Below are 26,308 nucleotides of genomic sequence, written 5' to 3'. Positions count from 1 at the left end.
CTGGCTCCCTGGAGGGGCTTGGGGAACCTAATGGAAAAAATTCAACTGAGTTTAGCTATGGGTTATCAGTCGGACAGACAAATGAATTACAACAGGCAGTAAGAAGGACGCTAAAGGTAATCTGCAGGAGAAGGGAATTTTAAAAGTTCTTTCATGGAAGGGGCAATTGTTAAAATTAGGTTTTAAAGTTCTAAACTTTAGTTAGGCTCCTCACTCTCGATTAGCTGAAATTGCTTCCGTAAAGAAAACCGTATCTGCTGACCACTCTGAGAGGTTAATACCAGGAGTCCAACGCATCATCCGCAGCCGCGCTGCAGCCATTCATTTGAGTGACAGCGGGGCGCGAGGACACAGGTGGCCGCCGCTCGGTCCCACAATGCTCCGCTCGCGCCACTCTGAGGGCGGAGAGAAAGGACCACTGCCGGGGCAGGGATCCGTGGGGAGTGCCGAGAAGTGCGCACGCGCACAGACCCTTACGGGCCCTAGCAACCAAAGCGGTGACAGTAGCAACGGCCGGAATGGTGAGTACCCTCCACGTCTCGTAGCCAAAGCTGAGAGGAGACTGGAAGTGGAAATGGGTGACTGTGGAGTGTTGAGGGTGGGGGTCGGGGGTCCTTGAACAGCAGAAGGGAGCTGGTAGTGGACACCGACTTCGTGGAGTTAGAGGCCTGAGGCGAAAGAGAAGCCCTGGCACCGGATGGTCTGGGGTGAGTGCGGCCTGGGGTTGGTTGGAGGTTGGGTTAAAGTGGAGGGACTCTGGCCGAAGAAAGGGAGGGAAAAGAGCAGGACATTCTCGAAAAAGAGCAGGTTAGAGTGGGAAACGTGATGGAAGGGAGAGTGTGAATAAGGATGTCTCTTTACATGGAAGTAATTTCCCCTCTTGGAGAGACCTGGGGGAAGGGGGGGGAGCTGTTTATGAGAGGCGTGTGTGTAACACCGATTGCAGAGTATTGGTACTGTGATGTGCCCAGGCTGCCCTCTGAATGTTATTAGATAACATGTACCCACTCCGACAAAATATATTGGAGTACTGTTTCCCCAATTTCAGTATGCATAAGTATGATTTTAGTTGGCGTAAGTATGAACTTACTCAATGGTCTGTTCCGTCAAAGCTCTTTGTGAAGTAACGATTTTACCTAGTGATTTTACCTCAACTCCTGCTTAGTTTGAAAAGGGATGTTGTTGGTTGGTTACAGACCCAGCCAAAGCTTTTTAAGCAAAGTATGTGATTTTCCTACCTGATGGACATGCTTATGAAGAATAAGTATTATTAGTTGTCTTCTTTTTTGTGATTCCAATGCAATATAAGGGAGCAGAAATTGAACCTAGGAAACTGAAATACTGAAGAGACCATGCCCATCCTCAACCGCAAGATTAAATACCAGTCTTTTAAAAGTAGTTTTCTGCCCTGCTTTCTTTACTTTATTCCACAGACATTTAGCTGAAAAATTACTGCCAAGGAAAGTAAAAAGTTCTGGAGTCTAGGTTTATATTCAGGTAAAGAAATAATCAGCTCTAAGTAATCCTGAAATGTATGAACCATGAAAGTTATTGAAAATCTTCAAATAGAAGAACAGAACAGTCATTAGATGAAGCTAGCTGAGGCTGCAAACTGGTAGTGGTGGAACCCTCCAGAAACACAGGCCCACACAGATTTTTAATTAAAAAAAAATTAGCTTCTAAAGTCTTTACATGATCATGTTCCATATTTAAGATTTCTGGCTTTCTGGAAAATCAGAAATCCCATATTTCACCATTGAACACTTTTTTCCCCACATTTTTGTGTTACTGAAATATGGTATAATAGGCAACATCTTAATAGTACTTAAAATAAGCATGTTACTTTCAATTTTTGAAAAAAATGTGATACTAGGGTACCTCTTTTCCCAAATCCCACCTGCTAAAGTTTTCTGGAGCCAAGTAGAGGTTATCTTCTGTAAGTGGCCAGCTTTAGTCATTAATGATGTCATTTCAGTTTTTGACTCCTGCTATCTATAGGGGAGCTAGTGACCTTACAGATCAATTTATAAACAGCTAGATTGCATCCACTTGAAAGTATTCTTATATATGTCTTTCTATGGACCCATGCAAGAATTTCTCTGGGAAATATATCCAGGAGTGGAATTGTGGAGTCATAGGGTCTTGTGCATATGTAATTTCCCTAGGCACTGTCAAACTGCTTTCCAGAATGGCTCTGTAAGTTCTTACTTCCTTTGGTAATGCAGGAGAGTTCCCATTTTCTTTACATTCTCATCAACTTTTTAACTTTTACCAATCTCAGGATGTATTTAATATCTCATTGTTTTATTCTGTATTTCTCTGGTTTTCATGAGTTCAGATACCTCATAATATTGTTGGTCATTTAGATTTCATTTTCTATGAATTTTATTTTATGTTTTTTGCAAACTTTTTCATTTTTCTTTTTGGTTTTGAATTTTAGGAGTTCCTTGTATATTCTAGATATTTGTTGGTTTTATGTTGAAAATATCCCCTCCCAGTTTTTCCATTAACTTTGTCAGCAGTATTCTTCACTTGCTGAACTCCATTTGTTCTAATATTTGTCAGCTCATTCTACTTTCTACACAGATGATCATCTGCACATAGTGACTTTATTTCTTTTAATCATTCTGATTTGTATTTCTTTTCATTATAATGTTGATAAAGATCTCTTGTACCATGTTAAACAATAGCAGTGATCAAGGCATCCTTGCTGTGTTTGGGATCGTAAAAGAGAATACTTTTAATATTAACTGTCCCAGTTTGCCCCACCTTGACCACCTTACTTAAAATAAAGATTCTCCACATTCATATTTATACACATCCTGATACCCCTTACCAAGCTCAGCATTTTTTTCCTTAGTAATTGTCCCCTTCTAACATACTGTATAATTTATTTACTTATTAAACATATTATTTACTGTCTATCTCCCACCAATAGATGTAAGTTCCTTGAAGGCAGGGATCTTTGATTTCTTCATTTTATATCCTAAGCAGTGGAAGAATGTCTGATACACGGTTGATCTTCTCAGTGAACATTTTGCTGAAATGAATGAATTTCTCCATTAGGTATGGTGTTTGTTGTAGCTTTTTGGTATGTAGCTTTTATCAAGTAAGGAATTTCCCTTTAACTCTTAGTTGAGAGCTTTTAATATCAGTTGTAGAACTTTATCAAGTGCTTTTCCTGCACTTATTAAAATAAATGTGATTTTTCAGCCCTGTAATCCATTAAAAAATTATTTGCATTTATAGATTTTTCTGTTGTTAAACAATCCTTACATTTCTGGGATAAGCCATTCTTGATCGTGATCACTAAACACCATTGACTTTGGAAACTAATATTGTATCTAGAATTTTCAAATCTGGGTTGAGAAGTAACAACAGCTCCTTATCTGGTTATGGCATCAAGGATATTCTAAGCCTCATAAAATAACTTGGCAGCTTTCTCTTTTTCTGGTTTCTGAAACAACTTGTATAACAGGGAATATCTGTTCCTTGAAAGCTTGGTGGAACTCACTTGTAAAATGATTAGGCTTGTAACTTTAGGGGAAGAAGCTGAGGGAAAATTTCTTTGATTATCTTTTTAATGTTTTAAATAGTTATTGGTCTATTCAAATTTTCTGATTCTTCTTGTGACAGTTTTGGCACTTTTTTGTTTTTTCTAGAAATGCATACTTTGTCTAGGTTTTCAAACTTACTACCATATATTTGCTTATAATATTTCATGTTTAAAATCCCTGTGGTATCTGTTACTGCTCTGTATTAATTGTACATTTTTATTCTGTATATCTCTTTCTTTTGCTCAGACAGGCTTGCCAGAGATTTAAGAACCAACTCTAAGTTTCTTTAATCTCCCCCTACCCTCTCCTGGTTTTCATTGACTTATTTCTTTGTATTTCCTTCTGTCTTCTTTGGGTTTGCAATGTACTTTCCAAATATTTTGAATGCTTAGCTTATTCCTTTTCTATCTCTTGTTCTCTTTATTTTCAAGTAAATGTATTTAAAGCTGTTAGCTTCCTTTTAAGTGTTATATTCATCAAATTTTGACATTTTTGTCTTGTATGTTATTATTTTACTTTAATTTACAATTTTCTTTTCTTTCTAACCCAAGGGTTATTTATTAGTATGTCTTTACTTTCTAGACATAATGGTATATACTTTTAAGACTTTTCTTCTGTTATTGTTTGGAGTTCTCTCTCTTTTTTAAATGAGCTCCAACAATAATTCAAAGGATGTCTTCCTTGGCTCCCCTTTAAAGTTTTAAATATCATATTAAATTGAATTTAAGCTACAACTGATTATAAGATGTAACGTTATTTATGTTCTACTAAGAAAGAAAAATAAGTTGGAATTAAACTATGAAAACTTCTTATAACTTAGAATGTTCATTTTGTACTTATTAACAGAATTTTTTTAAACGTATTTAGGCATATAGTTTTATCATATGCCTCCTTTGCAAAGATAAAAAGGAATCTATGTATATGAAATAAAAGGTCAATATTTTCCTGAAATTTCACCACTGCCACCTGGCCACAGCAACTGTAAATTATTCCTAGTTGTAAAATGCATCCAAATTTCAAATATGTTAAAATGTAAAAGAAGATAATAGGTCTTAGAATCAATGAAATAAGATATATTTTAATGTCAAGTGTTGAAAGCTATATACTTTTTATATATAAACCAAGTGGGAGTGTAATATATGGGCATTACATCATGATTTTCTTAATTTCTCTGAGAGGTATTCAAATAAATCATTCTGATTTCAGAAAATTAAAATACCCTTTGCATATAAAGTCTAAAAGAAAGAAGTTAATCTTTTTAATGATAGACACCAAGACTAACAATTATTACATGAAAATTGAATCAACAAGGCACACCGATAAAGAGAGCTTTGTTTTTTTCCTTTTTTAAGGCAAAAGCAACAACAATCAAAGAAGCCTTAGCCAGATGGGTGAGTATATATGAGTTTTTACTTCTTTTAGAAACCATACAAGGAGAATTTTGGGGTAATTATTTAAATTTGACCATTTAGTACAGGAATCTCTGTGGTATTGGAAATCTTTAGCTATCTTGACTATGGTGGGAGCATACATGAACCTACACAGGTGATAAAATTGTATAGAACCCACTATACACTTAAGAACATATTCACACTCATATGTACAAAAGAGTACAAGTAAAATTGGGAAAATCTGATTCAAATCAGTGGATGTATCAATATCACTATCCATTGATAGATGAATGGATGAAGAAAATGTGTATATATGCACAATGGAATAATAATCAGCCATAAAAGGAGGGAATGTGACAAAATGGATGAACCTTGAAGGCATTATGGTAAATGAAGTAAATCAGGTAGAAAAAGACAAATATGTATGATCCAACTTATATGTGGACTCTAAAAAAGCTTTACTCATGGAAACAGAGTAGAATAGTGATTGTCAGGGGTTGGGGAGTGGGAGAAATAGGGAGATGTTGGTCAAAGGGTACAAACATCCAGTTACAGACAGACAAGCTCTGGGAATCTAATGTACAGCATGGTGACTATAGTTAATAATACTGTATTACATACTTGAAAGTTGCTAACAGGACAGATCTTAAATGTTGTCAGCACCCCCAAAAATATTATGCGAAGTGATGGATGGAATTAACCTTATTGTGGTAATCATTTTGAGGTACATACATGTATCGAATCATCACATTGTACAACTTAAACTTGCACAGTTATTAAATGTCAATTATATTTTAATAAAGATGGATAAAACAATATGGTGTATAGAATTTTAGGAAGGAAACTGCATTGCGAAAAACATGCATCAATGTAACAACCCAAATTTCCATCAACTGGTGAATAGGTAAACAAAAGGTGATATATCCACACAGTGGACTACTGTTTGTCTAGTTTAAGGAACAAACTGGATTTTTGGAAGAACCTCAAAAACTTTATGCTAAGTCGAAGAAGCCAGACATAAAGCCCCATTTATTATATGATTCCATTTATATGAAATGTCTAGAAAAGGCAGTTAGAGACTGGAAGCAGATCAGCGGTTACCTGAAGGAGTGGGAGGATAGGAGTACGGCTTTAGCATAAACCAGCACAAGGGATCTTTTGGGATGATGAAAATGTTCTAAAACTGGATTGTGGTATAATTGTATAATTCTATACTTTTCTAAACATCATGGAATCATGTCCTTACAATAAATGACTTATAATATGTAAAAAATGCATTAAATATAAAATAAATATCTTGAAATATAACATCCTATAAAATTTGAACAGTTGTAATTCAGCCTTATAAATAGGATTTCCATAGAGTATGCAGATCACATCTCAATTTTTATGCCAGTGATAACCTATTAGTTTGTTATCAACAGTTTTTTGCATAATGATGTATTTTTTTTTTTTGCCTTTGTATCTGGGCTTTGAATAAAAAGTCCTTCAGAGACTTGGTACCTAGGGAAACTACACAAAGTGGGTAGGATAATGAAATATTTGAATTCTTGTTTCAGTGCTTACAAACTTTATACTCTAATTTTAATTCATTTCTCTTTTGGTTTGTGACATTCTGTTTTGTTAAAGAAAAAAAGAGTATGGAGTAGGCTTAGTATTAGATTCCATTTTCCTTAAATTGAATTTCAGGACTACTACATTTATTTATAACAAGTGTTTTTTTGTTTTGGTTTGTAGGTTCTATTTCTAGATTACATTGTTGCCGTAAATATTTGACTTTCAGTTTATATGAAGATATCAAATCTCTCTTTTATTGATTAACAGCATTTACTGAGAGTCTGCTAGATGTCCATTTCTCTCCCCTAATCTACAAATGTATGGCACAAAAATAAATACTGAGTGGATATGTATTAGATCTTTCTTTCAATTGATTATGTATTTTCCATTATTGATGTGTTATGATTAGATTTTTAAAAATAAGTCTTTTGTCTTATATTGTACTGTGTTACAGAAAACACAGGAAAGCAAAGGAAATGGAACTTGGGCTTTAGGAGCTTCCTGTTTTGTTAGAGATAGAACTAACTATAATTATTGGAGTACTTAGAAAATATTAGGTAGCATATACTGGTAATCAAATTTTAAATTGTGTACTTAGTACTGAAATTAAATTCTAAAGTAGAATTTAGTAGTACATTATTGTAGAGCAAATAGCTTTGGCCTCAGCTGTGTTGTAAAGAGCATTTCTTCCAAAATCCTTGGTATTTGGGAACTCTAGCTCGGACTGAACTGTATATAGAAAAAGAAAGAGGAGATAACAAAGGAAACAATTGATCTTATGGGTCTGAATCTGATATTTAAGAAAAGGTTGTTCAGGAACAAGGAATTCTTTCAGAAGAACGTCTTTGTTGTTGTGTTTTGGTTTTGTTTATTAATTGATAACTCGTAAAGGAGTTCAAATATTACACAAATAAAAATTATTTTCTTTCCTCTTCCTTTCCATTTGGTTGGAACCTAACAATGGATTATTTTAATCAACCATGTAAAAGCCTGGTTATCAGGGTCAGTAAGTAAATGTTGTCAATAAGTGAACCCAAAAGAATGCACAGAATTATTAAATTCTAATAATTGTTTTGAAATAAACATTGAAAATCCTTGTAAATTCTGACCTTTTTAGTTCACATTAAAATCAGGAATCATTTTCTTCCAAATTAATTTTTATCATAGGAAGAAAAAACCAGTCAGAAGCCATCTGAAGCTAAAGAGATAAAGCTTTATGCCCAGATTCCCCCTATAGAGAAGATGGATTCGTCCTTGTCCACCCTTGCTAATTGCGAGTAAGTTCTGTTGTCTTTTTTCATCCATTTAGTATTGCTCAGTTTCCCTTCCTTTTCTAAATTCCCAAACTGAAAACTGTGTTTGTTTTCTCTGTCTTGATTTCCTTTTTTGTTTGCTTAATGCTATTCATTCTCCTTTTGGCAAGGCCAGTCATAGAGATTATTGGTGTATAGGATTATTAATAGAGTAATCCTGAACAATATAGTTTTTCTTATGGTACAATTTTTATTATGTGCCTGAAACATAGAAATTTTCTTATCTCTTGGGAAAAGCTAAGTAACATAATAAAATAATCACTAGAAAGTTGTCAGTCTAGTACTTAGAGCCTAAGAGATACTACTTTAAAAAACTTTTTAAACTATAAAAATACATTGTAAACATTTAGAAAATATAAAAAAGAAAAGGAATTATTATCAACCAAAATTGCATTACTTTTTGAGAACCAGGGTTAACATTTTGATGTAGGGCCTTCTAATTTTTTTTCTAACTGGGGTCAAGTTTCACTTACTATTTTATAACCCTATTTTCCCATGACTCTAAGTGTCAAATCTATATTAATTCTGTTTAACTTATTTTCTAAGTACTCTATATACATTTTAGCAGGGTTCTGTGGCTAATTTGAGGCAGTTATACCATGAGGCCTTGTATCCATGCTCTCAGGCTGCAATGTCTCTTGTCAGGGTATAGAACTGTAGAATGTTACAGAATCATGTGGAGTTCTTTCTAATCTCTTCATCCTGTGTTATTCTAAGTGTAGTCCCCTGACTAACTCATAAGAATCTCCTTATGCAGGAGATAAGCCCCACCTCAAATTTATAGAAACAAAATATCAACTGATGGAACCTAAGAATTTGTAGTTATAATAAGCAACTTGGGTGATTCTTAGACACATATTTGTGAACGTGTACATTAGACTGTCTTTGGAATTAAGGGGCAAAGCAAATGTATTTAGGTATTGTATGCAACTTGTCCTTTGTGATGATAGCACAGTGTATCACATAAAAATTCACCTTAGGTTTTTTTTGGCTTCAAAAGCATGATTTCAGAGAGCATTATTTCAAAGTGGCCCAAATATCTTTTCATCATAAAACCATTTCAAAAACAAACATTTATACCCTGTACCAAAATATCTCAGAAACTGCCTAGAAAGAGTCAACCTATTCATGATTTTGCTGACAGTCTCTCTGGGCATGTTACCTAAACAACAATTACAGAATTACTCCCCAACCGTATTCCCAGATTTAAGGTACTCTGTTTTTCACAGGTAGTTCTTAAGAGTGGGGGTTGACTAGAAATATATACAAATTTGACCAATAATTTATACTGTACAGTAAAAAAAATTAATATTTCTTCTCCAGTCCAATCAGAAAGGACAAATAAGATCACATGTTCTAGTGTCAAATTTGGGGGGTTTAAATTTAGTGCTGTCACTTTCTGGCTGTGTAATATTAGACAAATTGCTTAGCATATCTGTGCCTCAGTTTCTTCATTTGTAAAATGTGGATAATATTTCACAGGATTGTTGTGATGGCTAACATAGTTAATACATGTAAAGTACTTAGAAGAACACTGAGCACACATTAAATGTTCCATAAAATTACTTTTATTATGTTTTGCATGAAATTTATTAAGATATTAAACATTTTTGTCAAGAAAGAAAAATTAAGAATGTGTAATTATGTTCCCTGTAAAATTTTGTTTTTGTATAATTAAAGTATGTATAGAGAAAATCTAGACAAATATATACAAATTATTAAAAGTAGTTATCTCTGGGAGAATGTGCAGGTGGTTAGGATTATATATACTTCATACAATGTGCATTTCTAAATGATTTTACACATGAGAAAATAAATATCTCCACACATGCATATATACAGTTACACTTTTTACAAAAAGGGATCATATAAATATTTTGTTAGATGGTTTTTTTAACTTAAGTACATTCATGGACATTTTCCCAAGTCAGTATCTATAACTCAGTGTTATTTGTTTTTGTGGCAGAATAGTATTTCATTATCTATTCCTTAGTTGATGGATGTTTATAGATTCTTTTTCCCAATCTTTTGCTATTACAATAATATAATAAATAACCTTATTCACATATCTTTTGGCATTTATGTTAGTATTACAGTAGGATGTATTCCTGGAAATGAATTAATGGTCAAAGAATATATGCATTAAAAAATTTAATAGATAACACTAAATTGCCCTAGTAAGGCTTTTTAAAAAATTTTCTACAATGAGTGTGTATTAAATTTTGTAATCAGAAAAAAATATGAACATTTCAAGATGGTGGAATATATGCCATTTCTGATCAGGAAAAAAAAGATTCAGTGTAAAAAGGAAATATGACTTAAATATCATCTTCTATGGGCACTTAAGGAAAAATTTCTGATATACCATGTAAAATTTTTTCATATTAATTCAAGTTTTCCTTTGTTCTTTTTAAGGAAGCTTTCACTGTCTACAAACTGCATTGAAAAAATTGCCAACCTGAATGGCTTAAGTAAGTGATCCACAGTAACAGATGGGTTCTTTGATTTTCTAGTTATTGAAGTGAACATTCCAGAGAGACTATGTAATCCCAGAAGCTTGCACCTGTGTTTCACCACAGTATGTTAGGTGACAGACAGAACTATAAACCGTGTGTTGTAAATTTAAGTATCCAAGAAAATTGGAGATAGCATGATACCTGAACATTTTTAAGTCACTTTAAAGCTTTTAGAGAACATTGAGGTATCTTAAAATAGAAAAATCAGATTTCTAATTATATGTCTTTTGTTCAAATCTGTCTTCTGTTTCATACTTGTTATATTTAAAATTTAACTCCTTACCATCCCTATTTTTCCTGTGCTCTTTATCTTGATTAATGATGTCATCACCTTCCCAGTTGCCAAGGCCTCTGACTCCTTGTTCTAGTTTCCTGTGACTGCTGGAACTTGGTGACTAAAAATAACAGAAATTTATTCCCTCACAGTTCTGAAGGCCATAAGTCTAAAATCAGTTTTGCTGGGCCAATATCAAGGCTTTGACAGAGTCACACTCGCTCCAGAGGCTTTAGGGGGGAATCTGGCCTTGCCTCTTCTAGACTGACAGTTGCCACATTCCTTGACTTGTCACTGCTTCACTCCGATCTCTGCCTCTGTGGTCATATTCCCTTCTCTTTTGTCTGTGTCAGATCTTTCTTTACCTCACTCTTAGGAGGATACATGTGATTTCATTTAGGGAACACCTAGATAACTAAGGACACTCTCCCCGTCTTAAGCTCTCTAACTTAAACACATCTGCAAAGTACTTTTTTCCATATAAGGTAACATTCACAGGTTCCAAAGATTAGGATATAGGTATCTTTAGTGAGCCATTATTTAGCCTACCATATTCCCCCTTTACTTCCCTCAAGCCCTACATCCAGGTTCACTAAGTCCTGTTAACTCCATTCTTTGAAAGAGCTCTCAAATAATTTGTTGCTTTTCCATTTCCAGGAGCTCCAGCTTTAACATAGACCCACATCATCTCCCCCTTAGAGAGTGTTTTTCAAACATTTTTGACTATTTTCCACAGTAAAAAATACATCTGAGTTTCATGACTTAGTACATATATTCACATGAGTACACATGTCAAATATACATATATGAGTATACATATTCCATATGAACTGGAATAAAGTTTGTAAAACAATATTTACCCTTACAGCATAAGTTCCAGTATAAATTTTAAAATTTTTATTTTATTTTTTTTTAATGCTTGTCACAATCCTCTAAGTTGATTTCACATGACCCACTGTTTGAAAAACACAGCTTTATGATTTTTGTGATAACCTCCTATTTGATCTCCTTGTCTCTTTTCTGTTCTTCAGTTGACCTTCAGCACTAATACCAGAGTTTTCTTTCTAAAAATATTATTCTCATTATTATTCCTCCAGATCATCATTTAATGTCTCCCCTTTGCCTAATAAAGACCAAGTGCCTTAATATTGCATTCAAAGTCATCTCAAATCTTGTACCACCCTTTTCACACCCAAATGCATCATTCTTTTTTATTATTTTGTACATTTGTTAATGCAGTGCTTCTTATTGAGAAGAGCCCCTTCCTCTAATAGGGAAGTCCTACAAGAAACAAAATTAAGATTACAAATTATAAGTTTAAAATGTAATTTCTCTCTCTGAAAACTTCTCTAATCTCTATCATCATAATTACTCCTTCTTTGGGAACATTTATAATAGTTGACCTTGGATTATAATAATTACCTACTTCATATAGTTATTGTGAAAAATAAATGGGTTAGTATGTATAAAGTGCTTAGAATAGTGCTTGGTACACTTATATGCATAAGGAATATTAGCCATTGTTATAGTTACTGAGGAATATATTCTGTCCCTTTAAATAATGGGGTTCCTTGAGGGCAAGCATCAGATTTTACTAATTTTTTAATCTTCTATTCTAAATCCCCATTTCCCCCAGTACCTTATTCAAAGTTGGCATTCAGTATTTATGTAGCAGTATCTAATATACTATTAGAACAATGCATAAAATGACTCAATTCCAATTTTTCATTGATTCATTCAACATTTGAGACATTTCTTTTATTCTCTGCTGTGGTTTCTTTGTAATTACATAATTTGCTTAAAAGAGACTAACGTTTATCAATACAGGTAACATGCTTTTTTTTATTTTTGGAAAAACATAGCTATGACAATAGTGAAAATGGACAACCTTCTATATATGGCTAGCAATGGGCTGTAACCCTATTCTGATTTTGGTCAATTCTTTAGTGATTTTCAGGAAAATTGTATTAAGAAAAGTTCCAAAAAATTAGTGGAAAAGAGTACCTTGATCAGTTATTGATGAATTTACTTGTGCCATGTATTTGCCTATACTTGGTTCTGCTATAACAAATAGTACTTCTCCAGTCAGGGAATACACTTTAGCTGTGACTGTGAAGCAAAAACAAGCCACCTGATCCATATAAAGGACTGAATATGTGACTCTAGCTGGCTTCCCACCTCTTTCTTTTCATGAGCTCTGTAGTCATACATATTATGCTACGATGAGAGGATCTGAAATAAATATTCCTATTAAATGGAGTTTATAAGGCAGAATAATCCTAATGGCAGTTTATGTTTATTGCACCAAAATAATGACTGGAAAACTTCATGACATGACTATGTTCAAAACTGTGACTAAAAAGCTGCACGATGTGAATATTAATAATAAAATCATATTAAAGATTAGAAAATAAATTTTTGTCTCATATCTTTGGTAAAAAAATTATACTTTACTCCTTCAGTTTTCTAAATAAATAAACATAAAATTTTAAGGTGCTGTTTTGATTTTCATGAGGACCTTGTATGAAGAAAAACACTGTGTTCCTTCTGGTGGTGCTCTGCTTACAAAGCACATAAAATATGGAAAATCTGTGATTGTGTTAATGTTAGAGCAGTTAATCTATTAACTTTGATATCATAATTTATTTCCCTATACAGGATCGTTTTTTAACCTTTCATTACCATTTTCATGTGCATTTTTTAAAAAAGGAGTTTTATGTATTAAGTTAGATACTATCTTTGAAAGAGTTGCATATATCTGTTATTTCCAGTTTCTGAGGTGATTTCTGAGTCCCATCTTAGTTGGCCTATCAGCATATTTTGACATGGATGATTTTTTTCTTCTTTAAAGCAATTTCAATATTTGGCTTTTAGGACACTGTACCCTCCTGATTTCCTCTTGCCTCTCTGAAGTACCATGGGACTTAATGCTTAGATCTCTTTTCTGTCTTCATCTATTTCCCTAGCTTATCTCATCCAGATCATGGCTTTACCATCTATATGCTGATGGCTGCCAAATTTATATCTTTAGTCCAGACATCTCCTCTGAACTCCAAATTTGCACATTTAGTCGCCTGATATGGATGTCTAATAGACATCTCAAATTTAACATGTCCAAAACTGAGTCCTGATAACCTTCCCTAGCCCCAGTTAAGCCAACTTTTTCTATGTCTGTCTCAGATAGTGACAACTCCACTCTTCCAGTTGCTTAGGCCAAACTTCTTGGAAATTTCTCGACTCCTCTCTCGTACATCCCCTGTAAGACCTATTGTCTTTCTGACTTCATCTCATATTACTTTCCTCTCATTGTCTCAGCTAGCTTCTTATGTTTTGTGAACACTTCTGATATGGTCCTGGCCTCAAAGCCTTTGTACTTGAAGTTCCTCTGCCTGTAAATGTTCTTCTTCCAGATATTCTCAGGGCTAGCTGCATCACTTCCTTTGAGTCTTTACTTAGAAGTCACTTATCTAAAATATTAACTATTCCCAACTGACATTTTATTCCTTTCACCTGCTTTTTTTCTCCTTCATATTTGTCAGTATCTAATATACTTACTTATTTTATTATCTGCCAAATGTTAGCTCCATGACAGCAGGAATTTTTATCTGTATTATTCACTGTTATATTGCAAGTGATTATAGCTGTACTTGACATATCATAGATGCTCAATAATAATGTAATATTAATATTACATTAATGTTAATATAGATATTAATAACTTTGAATAATTTTTATTAATAACTTTTTGAATAAACTTTTTTCTGCATGAAATAGAAAAAATGGTAATTTTTCCATATCAAGAAGCTTTAAAGAATAATTGATTTCCTTAAATGTTTAATTTTCATACATTTATAATTATATGGGATATATAAGTTTGTTACGGCTGCCCTAACAAATATCACAGACTTTTAAACAAAAAATTTTTAAACAAAAAATTTTTTTCTCACAGTTGTGGAGCTAGGAGACCGAGATCAAGGTATCAGCAGGATTGATTTCTTCTGAGGTTGCTCTCCTTGGCTTGGGGATGGCCATCTTTTCCCTTTCTCTTCACATGGTCTTTACTCTGTTTCTGTCTGTGTCCTACTCTTCTGTTCTCATAAGGGCACTAGTCATATTGTATTTTACCTAAAATGATCATTTTACCTTAATTACCTCTTTAAAGGCCCAAATGTAAATATAGTCACATTCTGAGGACTTCACCATTTGAATTTGTGAGAGGGATACCACTCAGCCTATAACATGGGGTCTTGTTTCAATAGTTAAAACATTTTGCATGAATTAGGTCACTCTTAAAATATACCTTCTTCTAAAAGTTAAATGTTTCTCATAAGAAAATTCAAAATAATTAATTTAATTATTTAATATTTAATTAATAAATTAAAATTCTTAAATTATATAAAAACAAAGTTTATTGTTTGTTATGCTTCAGAAGATTGGAGACTGTTGAGAAGTAGGCTTGGGGTTGATTAATGATTGTGCATTGAGTCCCCTATACAGAATTTTATTGTTGTTAACAACCATTTGATCAATAAATATGAGAGACGCCCTCTCACAAAAACAAAAACAAAAAAAACAAAACAAAAACAAACAAACAAAGTTTATATAACTATATATGCCTAATACACACATCATGGGTTAGGCATTGTGCTGAATGTTTTAGACAGTTATCTCATTTAATCCTTATATTTTTATAAAATAGATATTATATTTCCTCATTTTACATATGAAACTGTGATTCAAAGAGGTTTGGTTGCTTTTCTAGAGAGTTGGGATTGGGACTCCGTTGGATTTGTGTTCTTAACATTGAGTTGTGAATGTTATGGAACAGTGCCATCCGGTAGAACTGCACTGTCCCAGTACAGTTGCCACTAGCCATATACAGCTATTAAGCTCTTGAAATGTGGCTAGTGTGACTGAGAAATGGACTTTTTAAATAGCCACATGTGGCAATAGCTACCATATTGGAGAGCATAGTTATGAAATTTAAGTTGAGAAAACTAAATATATAACTTATATATAAATAATTGCAGTAGTTTTTTTTAGAACAGAAGTGAGGTTTCCTATGCTTTAGTAGAAATCCTTTTTTAATTTTCAAACATAATATATGCACATGGTTTCAGGCAAATAGTTCAAAAGAGGTTTGAAAAATGTCTTCCTTTGACCATAGACTCAAAGGTATACATTCTTTGATTTCACTTCTAGTCCTTTGTGGAGTGAGGTAGACTATATATGCATATATTTCTGTTTTCTAGTGTGAATCTTACCTACTATAGGAGATTTGTAATATATATGCTCCCAGATTTAAAGTTCAAATCTTCTCCACTCTTACTTTACCCCTGTAATATTTGTACTAGCCAGAAATGCAAGACCATACATTCCAAGTAGCTAAGCGTTTTTAAATTAAATATTGGCATGATGTGAAATCACAGTTGTAGTGTTTACCTTAGGTGATAGGTCAATGTTATTTTCTACTTGATTACCACTTTTTACTAATATAGCCTTTCTTACTCATTATATAAGGATGTTTATTTTATAAAATTTATTAAAGCTTTATTATACTTGATTTGCAACAGTTGTATAATATGATTCTCATAAACAAAAAACTGTTTTCTTTCCACTACAGAAAACTTGAGGATATTGTCTTTAGGAAGAAACAACATAAAGAACCTAAATGGACTGGTAGGTTGTTATTTATTACTTAAAAAAGCATACACTTTTTTTCTTAGTATACAAATATTTATCCATTGAAGAAACTTAGAAAAGCAACTATAAAGAGTACCTATAAGCCACTGACAATTTAAATATTTGCTAACATTTTGATTGACATTTCTTTTGCCTTTTTCTATTCTTTGATGAGTATATATAGAATGAAATCATACCATATATATTGTTTTGCATCTGTTTTTCTTAATATGTAAAGATAATTTTTTTTCTCTGTCATTCATTCATTCAACAAGTTCATGCCAATATATTTCCTGAGTGCCTGCTTTAAGCCAGGTACTGTTCTAGAGGCTAGAGATACAGCATAATAAAAAACAAAGTCCTTGCTCTCCTAGAACTTACATTAGAGTGGAGGGAAATAAACTAGAAAATAATGTTATAATACCTCAGGTGGTGAGGAATACATGGAGAAAAAAGAGGCATATAAGAGAATATAGGTTGATGAGGGTCCTCGCTGGAAGTGAGGATGTGGGCCATAGAGCTGACCAAGGGCAAGTGCTCCGGGTTGAGGTGGAACAGCAAATCCAAATGTCCTGAAATTGAAGCTGCTTGGGGTGCCTGAGTAAGAGCAAAAGCATTGAATGAGGGAGGGAGAATAGTCCTAAATGAGGTTGGGAGGGAGCCAGGAACCAGGCCACATCAGGCCTTATAGGTCATGGAGATTTTTAATTTTTTTCCAAGTGGCTTCAAAAACCATTGGAAATTTTTGATCAGAGGATGTGACTTAAGTTTTTAAAATAATTTTCAACCATACCTTTTTAAGGGCAGCATAATATTCTATTTTATTGATGTATCATACTTTATATAAATCAGTTACTTACTAATCATTTATTTCCAATTTAGAATTATTATAATCAGTGCTGTTATGAATCTCCTTTTAGCTATATTATTGCACAAATCTATGAATAATTCCTTGGATAAATTCCTTGAGATGGAATTGCTGGGTCAAAAGGTTTTAATTTCTTTTAAGGCTTTTGCGACATATTATGAAGTTACCATTTGGAAAGTTTGTAACAATTTTATATTCCCACCAGTAATGTATGAGGGTTTCCATTTCTCCTACCAACTTTGAGCATTTTAATTTTTTAAGATTTTGACACTGTATTTTATTTGTATATTTATTGGCCATTTGAATTCCCTTGCAAAGAAGTTGAGATGAAACAATATTGTAAAGGTAGGCAATTTCAGGAAAGACAAAGCTAATTGTTTTCTTGTACCTGTTCTCCAAAAGACAAAAATTTTAAATAAGTGTTTGTGGTTAAATAATTTACAAACATTCTGAAATTTTGTATGACTCTAGCCTTCTTCCCCCTCTCCCAATAAGTCTAGCTTGTGCTTCAGAAGAGCCATTGGGGGTGAAATTGCAGTGTATCCCAACAATAACCTCCCAAGCCCAGAGAGGTAAAATGGCTACCCCCATTCCCCCATTACAGAAACATCTATAATACCTGCATAGGAGTTCAAAGGTGCAATTTTGGGGTTATTTTGAATCATCTGAATTATATTCCCACTTCCCAGTGTTAGTTTACCCACGTAAAGTGTTACTAATAAATTTATAAACTTATAAAATGTTTGGAAATTCTTAGATATTATATTCTGGAGTTAAATAAGGGAAATTTTCTCCCCCAAAGCAATAACCAACAGATGAATTACTTTCTAGTTAGATATGATGAATAAAATCCTTAATCTGTAAAAAATCTTTTTGATGTTCCAAGTGATTGGTCAGTTTAAAGATATTTTGCCTTCTCTCCATTCTCTGAGCTTTGGATGGTAAAAATGTCAACTTTAGGGACATTGTTTATCATGGGTAAAAAATGAAATTGCAGTACAGAAATTCTGAATTTACTGTACTTTGGGCTAAACTTACTTTGAATTATCTGTAAAGGAATAATTTGCAAATAAATGTACCCCCAAAATAGGATTGTTTGATGTTCCCCCAGGTATTTAGAGAACACCAGAGTCTCCAGTATTATTTTAGTATATAATTTCTTCCATGAAATGTAATATATACCTAGAAACCACAAAGAAATTGTAAATGTAGGATTAAAGATGTGTGGAGATATTATCTAGCTGAACCATCACTTGCTTAGAGCTCTTCACTTTGTATAGATTCATATCAATTAACATCCAACAGTTAGTTTTCTTTCCAGGATGTGTGTATGTATGTGTGTGTATACATACATAATAACACAATACCTCAGGGATGTTGCGGGTTGGTTGCAGACTACCACAACAAGGCAAATACTGTAATAAAGTGAGTCAAGTGAATTTTTTGGTGTCCCAGTACATATAAAAGTTATTTACACCATTCTGTAGTCTATTATGTGTGTCATAGCATTATGTCTAAAAAAATGTGTGTACCTTAATTTAAAATACTTTATTGCTAAAAAATGCTAACCATTGAGGTCTTGCCCCAGTGTTGACTATTGCCTGCTGATCAGGGTGGTGATTACTAAAGGTTGGGGTGGCTATGGCAATTTCTTAAAATAAGACCACACTGAAGTTTGTCATCAATTAACTCTTCTTTTGATAAATGATTTCTCTGTAGTATGCCATACTACTTGACAGCATTTTACCCACAATAGACCTTGTTTCAAAGCTGGAGTCAATCTTCTCATACCCTGCCTGCTTTATCAAATAAGCTTGTGTAATATTCTAAACCCTTTGTTGTTATTTCAATATGTTTCACAGCATCTTCAGCAGGAGTAGTTACCATCTCAAGAAAACACTTTCTGTGCTCATCCATAAAAAGCAACTCCTCATTGATTCAAGTTTTATCATGAGATTGCAGCAATTCAGTCACATCTTCAGGGGCCACTTCTAATACTAGTTCTCTTGATATTTCTACCACATCTGCAGTTACTTCCTCCACTGAAGTCTTGAAACCCCTCAAAGTCATTCAGGAGGGTTGGAATCAGTTTCTTGTAAACTCCTGTTAGTGTTGATATTTTGACCTCTTCCCATGAGTCACAAATGTTCTTAATGGCATTTAGAATGGTGAATCCTTCTAGGAGGTTTTCAGTTTACTTTGCCCAGATCCATCAGTGGAATCACTGTCTATGGCAGCTATAGTGCTATGAAATGTATTTCTTAAATAATAAGACTTGAAAGTAGAAATTACACCTTGACTCATGGACTAAAGAGTGGGTGTTGTGTTAGCAGGCTTATAACAATATTAATCTTGTTGTACATCTCCATTAGATCTCTTGGATGACCAGGTGTATTGCCAGTGAGCAGTAATATTTTCAAAGAAACATTTTTTTCTGAGCAGTAGATTTCAACAGTGTGCTTAAAATATTCAGTAAATCATGTAACATGTGTAAGCACTGTCTTTCAAGCTTTGTTTTTCCATTCATAGAGCATAGGTAGAGTAGATTTAACATAATTCTTAAGGGCCCTAGGATTTTTGGAATGGTGAGTGAGCATTGGCTTCAACTTAAAATTACCAGTTGCATTAGCCCCTAACAAGAGATCCTGTTCTTTGAAGCTTTGAAGCCAGACATTGACTTTTCCTCGCTATCTATGAAATTCTAGATGGCGTCTTCTTCCAATACAAGGCTGTTTCATCTACAATGGAAATCTGTTGTTTAGTGTAGTTATTTTCATTAATGATCTTAGCTAGGTCTTCTGGATAACTTGCTGCAGCTTCTACATCAGCACTTGCTGCCTCACCTTGCAGTGTTACGGAGATGGCTTCTTTCCTTTAGCCTCATGAACCAACCTCTGCTAGCTTCAAACTTTTCTTCTGCAGCTTCCTCACCTCTCTCAGGCATCACAGAATTGAACAGTTTGTTCCTTGACTTTGGTTCAAAGGAATGTGGTGGCTGGTTTGATCTTCTATCCAGACCACTGAAACTCTCTCCCTGTCAGCAATAGGCTGTTTCACTTTCTTATCATTCGTGTGTTTGCTGTTTTGTTTTTTTATCGTTCATGTATTCATTGGAGTAACACTTAACTTCCTTTGAGAACTTTTCCTTTGCATTCACGACTTGGCTAACTTGTGCAAGAGGTCTAGCTTTTGGCTTACCTTGGCTTTTTGACATGCCCTCTTCACTAAGCTGAATCATTTCTAGCCTTTGATTTAAAGTGAGAGACGTGAGACTCTTCCTTTTACTTGAACACTTAAAGGCCATTGTAGGGTTATTTTATGGCTTAATGTCAATATTTTGTCTCAGGAAATAGGGAAGCCTGAGGAGGAGGAGACGGGAGAATGGTGGAGCAGTTAGAGCACATACATATTTACTGATTAAGTCCACCATCTTACATGGGTGAGATTTGTGACTCCCCGAAATAATTACAAAAGTAATTGTTAAAGATTTACTGATCATAGATCACCATAACAAATATAATAATAATGAAAAGCTTTGATAAATTTCAAGAATTACCAGAAAGTGACACAGACACGAAATGAGCAAATGCTATTGGAAAAATGATGCTGATAGACTTGTTCAAGACAGGGTTGCCACAAACCTTCAGTTTTTGAAAAAACAGTATTTGCCAAGTGCAATAAAGCAAAGCACAATAAAATGAGGTATACCTGTATATACACCAAAAGCAATAGTTTACTGGTTGTAAAGCTTTACTATTTATGCATAGACTAAAGAAAAATAAATCTTCAGAAGGATGCTGATTCTAGGCCTCAGGGAGGTTCACATACTAACTAATTTATTCATCTAGATACACCAGCCTCATAGCATGATTTAGTAGCTGCCTCAGTAAGTTGTTCTAAGATATGGAACATGGAATGTCAACTTGAAGGAAAAGGGTCTACTTAAAACTACTTAGGAAAATTATGAAGGTGTATTATAAGCCCAATTGTTTATATAACCTGGCCTCTGCCTTCCTTTTGGGTCTCATTTCATAATTACTCTTCTTCCTAGTTGGCAGTCTCCAGTGACTGGCCTTCTTTCCCTTCCTTAAACATGCCAAGTTCATTCCCACCTGAGGACTTTTGGACTTGCTGTTTCCTGCCATAAAACCTGTTGCCTTGGACTTCCACATTATTGGCTCCTCCTTAACCTTCATACTCAGCTCAGATGTCACTTCCTCAAAAGTAACCAAACTACCCTATGTCTAAAGCAGCCCTCTAAGCAATAACTCTTACCCTTATTTTTTTTTCATCTTTTTACTAGCTGATTTTTTTATTAAAGTATCATTGATATACAATCTTATGATCTTATGGTGGTTTCACATAAACAACAATGTGGTTTCAACATTCACCCATATTATCAAGTCCTCACCTGCTCTATTGTAGTCACTGTCTGTACTATCTGAAATTCTTATTTTCTTCTCTCTCTCTCTCTCTCTCTCTCTCTCACACACACACACACATGGATCCTAATGAGCACATCACTTTTGTTCAACACCTACATTAGTACTTGACATATGTAGAAGGTAGGCACTCTAAATATTTGTTGAGTGACTCAATATATTTTATTAGTACTTACACAAACTATTAGGTTAAGTTTTTAACTCTAAGAGCAATATATGTTAATTGTTAAAAGCAAATCAAGCAATTCATAAATACATGAAATACACTGTGAAAGTCTTTCCTCTACCTACCTACCTCCCCCACTCCAAGTGGTAACAGAAATAATATTTTTTTGTACACTTCCAAATTTCTCTATGCACATGTAAATAAATAGGTACCTGTGTGTGTGCATGTGTGTGCGTATGTGTATGGTGGGTGTATGTGTATTTGTGTTATATATGTTTGTACTGATAATACATGGGGGTATTTTTTCTGCTTTTTCATTCAACAGTGTATCAGGAATATCCTTCCATGTCAAAACATACAGATTTAATCCATTCTTTTTTGATAGTTGTATAGTTCTCCACAGTATCAGTTTTATAACAATGTATTTAACTGTTCATATACTGCTGAGCATTTAGATTATTTCCAGATATTTTCTTGAGAAAGGGGTGTCCCTGTGTACTGTCTCTCTCCTTTTTTTTTGCTATTACAAATCATGCTGCTGTGAACATCTTTGAACGTATATCCTTTAGTTATTTGAGTGTTTATATAGGCTAGATTCTTAAAAGTGGGAATGCTGAGGGTATTTTTGTATATTTAAATTTTTTATAGGTGCCTTAAATTGTTCCCACTATGCTTATGTCAGTTTCCACTTCCATCAAAGGTATATGGGTGAGGATTATCCCCTCTGCCCTCAATATCCATGCATGGTGTCCATATTTTTTACTATTTGCCGATAGGATAGGCAAAAGTAGAGTACTGTGTTGTTTTAATCTGTATTCTCTTATCAGCTGTGACTGTAAACATCCTTTTATATATTTATTAATTATGTATGCTTCCTCTTTTGGACATTGACCAAACATTTTTTACCAATTTTTCTACTGACTTTACCTTTTGCTTATTGAATTCTAAGCATTCTTCAATATTCCTAATAAGTATCCATTATTGAGAATGTTACTACTATTATCATTGCAGTTAACATTTAATAACTATGTAGCAGACTCTTTACATGCATTATCGCATTTGAAACTTATACTAGATAATGTTCTCATTTTAAGAAAAAAAACTGACTTCAAGATAAAGAAACTAAGGCTTAGGTAGTTATGTAAAGTGCCCAAGTATAGTGAACAGATACTCAGACACTTGGCTGAGATGAGCAGTTTGTCAGTAGCTGTGGCCGTTTTTGATGTATATTTACTTTGTCCCAACTATTCTATATCTAGTATTTTTTCATACTCATATACATGAACAAAGATGGTAGACCAAGTAGAAAAGACTACAACAATATAAGTGTCTATCAGTAGTAGACTAGCTAAATAAATTAATTAATATATATCAAGGGGGAAAAAATCAGGTAGGACTCACCTGTATGTGCTGAAATGGAATAATTTGCAAGATATTATTAGGTGGTAAAAAAAAGCAAAGTAGATACTTCTATGTACATGTGTACATAGAATATTTCTGGTGCTGTTACCTCTGGGGAAGGGAAGGGCTCTGGGGTGAGAAAGAGACTTCTTTTTATACTTGCTTGTATGTTTGATTTTTTTGTTGTTTTGGTTATCTTGTGTGTTACTCTTTAAAAACAAACTAATGATTCTCCCCTTACCCCCAAAAATACAAACAAAATATTTTTACATTCGTGTTCATGGCATCAATTCACAATAGCCAAAAGGTGGAAGCAACCCACAGTGTCCCTCTACATATGAATAGGTACGCAAAATAGATGACAAAGGAGAGAAGGGCAGAAAGGAAGATAAGGGAAGGGGAAGAGGATTTAGCCAAGATAGTCAGAGCTAGGCAATCTGATCACAGATTTCATACTACAATTTAATGCATATAGTTTTAAGAATTATTGAATGTATTTTCTCTTAGTTTGTCACTTGTCTTTTAGTTTGTTTCAGTTGCCATATGGAGTTTTAAAATTCTTATTTGTCAGATCTTTATAACTTCTGTGTTTTCTTTCTTATTTAGAAAGTCTTCACTTCTAGCTATAACATAGTCTTATATTTTCTTTTTAGTACTTACATAGTTTTTTAAGGATAAAGTTTTTAAATGTCTGTCTTTAATCCCTCTGAAGTTTATTTTTTACATGTTGCATGAGGCAGATATCCAGTCTTATTTTTTCCTCCAAATGGTTAGCCATATAAATAAATCACCTTTTCCCACTGTTTGGAAATGTTGCCTACTAAAACTCTTGTGTATGCAGCAGTAGGTTCCTGGATGGTCAAGTTTGTTGTTTTACGTGTATATTCCAGTACACTGTCATGCTGCATTAGTTTTATTTAGCTTTATAATATGTTTTGGTACCTGTTTCTCTCTCTTCTGGTTCAAAATGTTTGTGGCTTTTCTTGGACATTGACTCTTCAAGAGAAATTCGAAAATCAGTTTACCAAATTCATAAAAATAAATTCCCCAAACTGCCATTGCTTCTAGATTAGAATTTTGTTTAAAAGGAAGAGAATATACTTTCACTAGTTGCCACTACTGTGCTGAAAAGAAAATTTTAAGAAAAGTAAGTAGGCATCTTCATAATTGTGAAGTTGCTAAGGTAGGGTTCAGGATTTTCTATTAAGTCAGTCAGTGTAAGGAGACCTACAACGTTAGAAGTGTTGTAAATGGATACTCAGTGCAGTGTGCAGTCCAAATCCATCCAGGATGGCTGTACCCAATTTTGACATTATGTTATATGTAAATAAAAACTGGAAAATAAACCAAAGAACCACAGTATATCTTATACTTTTGTAAACCATGTTTTGTGGGTAACTTTTCACTTTTCCCAAAAGGCTGATATATTTCAATATTTTTAATACATCTGTGTTAATTTTGAATTGGCAGAGGTAACCTAGCCAGCTACCATAGTTTTGCTACTAAGGGATATACCTTTCAATTAAAGTTATTAAGATGCAAAAAAAAAAAAAGATTCCCATTGGAAGTTTTAGTAGAATTGCATTGAACTTATAGAGAATTGATATCCTTATAATAATGAATCTTTCCTTACAGGCAGATTTATTCAGGTTTTCCATGTCTTTCAGTTTTAACTGCTATAAGGCATTGGATATTTCTTGTACAAAGATGTATTTTAGGTAATTTATAGTTTTTGTTTCTATGATGAATGAGGTGATTTCTCTCTAATAACTTCTATTAATAATATAAAAGTATTTACTTTTGTACACTTACTTTGTAATCAGTTACCTACAGCAGTTCTTAACTGTTTGCATACCAGAGCTCCCTAAAGACTTCCCAGCAACATGGTATCTGAATTCATTACTTTATATACACAAAGCAAACAATAATGGCAGTAATAATCTATCATTTGACATGTTCCAAATTAGAGGTTTTACAGCACTTGATTAAGCCCTTCCCACTCCTGTAACCTTTAACATGATACTATTGACAGAACAGATACTTTCTCTTTTCAGTACTTAACCGAAGTTAGTTGACCTCAAAGAGTCATAAGCTTATTAAAAGCTAAAACGGACCTTAGAGAAATTCTTGCCCAGCCTCCTTATTTTTTTCCCCATTGTTTCATTTGATCAAATTTACCATGCTAGCCATTTTTAAGTACACAGTTCAAGGTATTAAGTACATGTGTATTGTGCAACCATCACCACCATCCATCTCCATAACTCTCTTCATCTTGTAAAACTGCACCTCTGCACCCATTGTCCTTTCCCAAACTTTGGCAACATTCTACTTTCTGTCTCTATGAATGTGAGTACTCAGGCCACCCATATAAGTGGAATCATACACCACTTATTTCATTGAGCATAATGTTCTCAAGGTTCATCCATGTTGTATCATGTATCAGAATTTCCTTTTAAAGAAGCAGTAATAATCCATTATACGTATACACCATATTTTGTTTATTCATTCACTAGTGGACACTTGGGTTGTTTCCACCTTTGGGGTATTGTAAATAGTGCTGCTATGAACATGGGTATCCAAATATCTCTTTGAAACCCTGCTTTCAGTTTTTTTGGGTATATGCCCAGAAGTGGGATTGCTGGATCATATATTGTCAGTTTTTGAAGGAACCACCAAACTGTTTTTTCCATTAGCATCTGCATCATTTTACATTCTTTCCAATTGTATGTAAGCATTTCAGGTTCTCCATATCCTTGCCAATACTTGTTATTTCCTGTTTCTTTGATATTAGCCATTCTAATGGTTGTAAGGTAGTATCTTATTTGGAAATTGAGCCATCCTCTGCATTTTACAGAATAATAAACTAAGAAGGGTAATGATTTCACATATAGAAGCAGACAAGTTTACGAAATGCCTGTTCATGTAATGTCCTGTTCTCCAAAGGGCCAGTTTTTTGAGTGATAGATTTCACTAAATTGATTCATACAAATTTAGCCAAGTTTTACCAGACCGCTTCACCAAAATCTTGTCTTTATTACCTGCTTACAAATATATAGAAAATTGTGTTACTTGGAATGGTTTCAACATCTTTTGAAATTAGCTTTAAGATTTTATTAATGTTAATTTACTGCCACTGTTTCA

The 26,308-nt window shown here is 33.7% G+C and overlaps 1 protein-coding gene across 1 annotated transcript in view; it reads left to right on the top strand.

The window, feature by feature from the left end:
• Positions 1-401: 401 nt before the first annotated feature.
• Positions 402-26,308, top strand: part of DNAL1 (dynein axonemal light chain 1) — a 36,987-nt gene continuing 11,080 nt past the window's right edge. Inside the window, exons 1-5 of the mRNA XM_017660498.3 lie at positions 402-521; positions 4,910-4,948; positions 7,673-7,782; positions 10,234-10,289; positions 16,232-16,287. Of these exons, the coding sequence (XP_017515987.1) occupies positions 519-521; positions 4,910-4,948; positions 7,673-7,782; positions 10,234-10,289; positions 16,232-16,287 (264 nt within the window). The 5' untranslated portion in view covers positions 402-518. The remainder of the gene's footprint in view (positions 522-4,909; positions 4,949-7,672; positions 7,783-10,233; positions 10,290-16,231; positions 16,288-26,308) is intronic.

The sequence above is a fragment of the Manis javanica genome, chromosome 8, assembly GCF_040802235.1.
Source record: "Manis javanica isolate MJ-LG chromosome 8, MJ_LKY, whole genome shotgun sequence".
NCBI lineage: Eukaryota > Metazoa > Chordata > Mammalia > Pholidota > Manidae > Manis > Manis javanica.
Note: the sequence above shows the minus strand (reverse complement) of the source record. Positions and strands in the feature narration are given on the sequence as shown.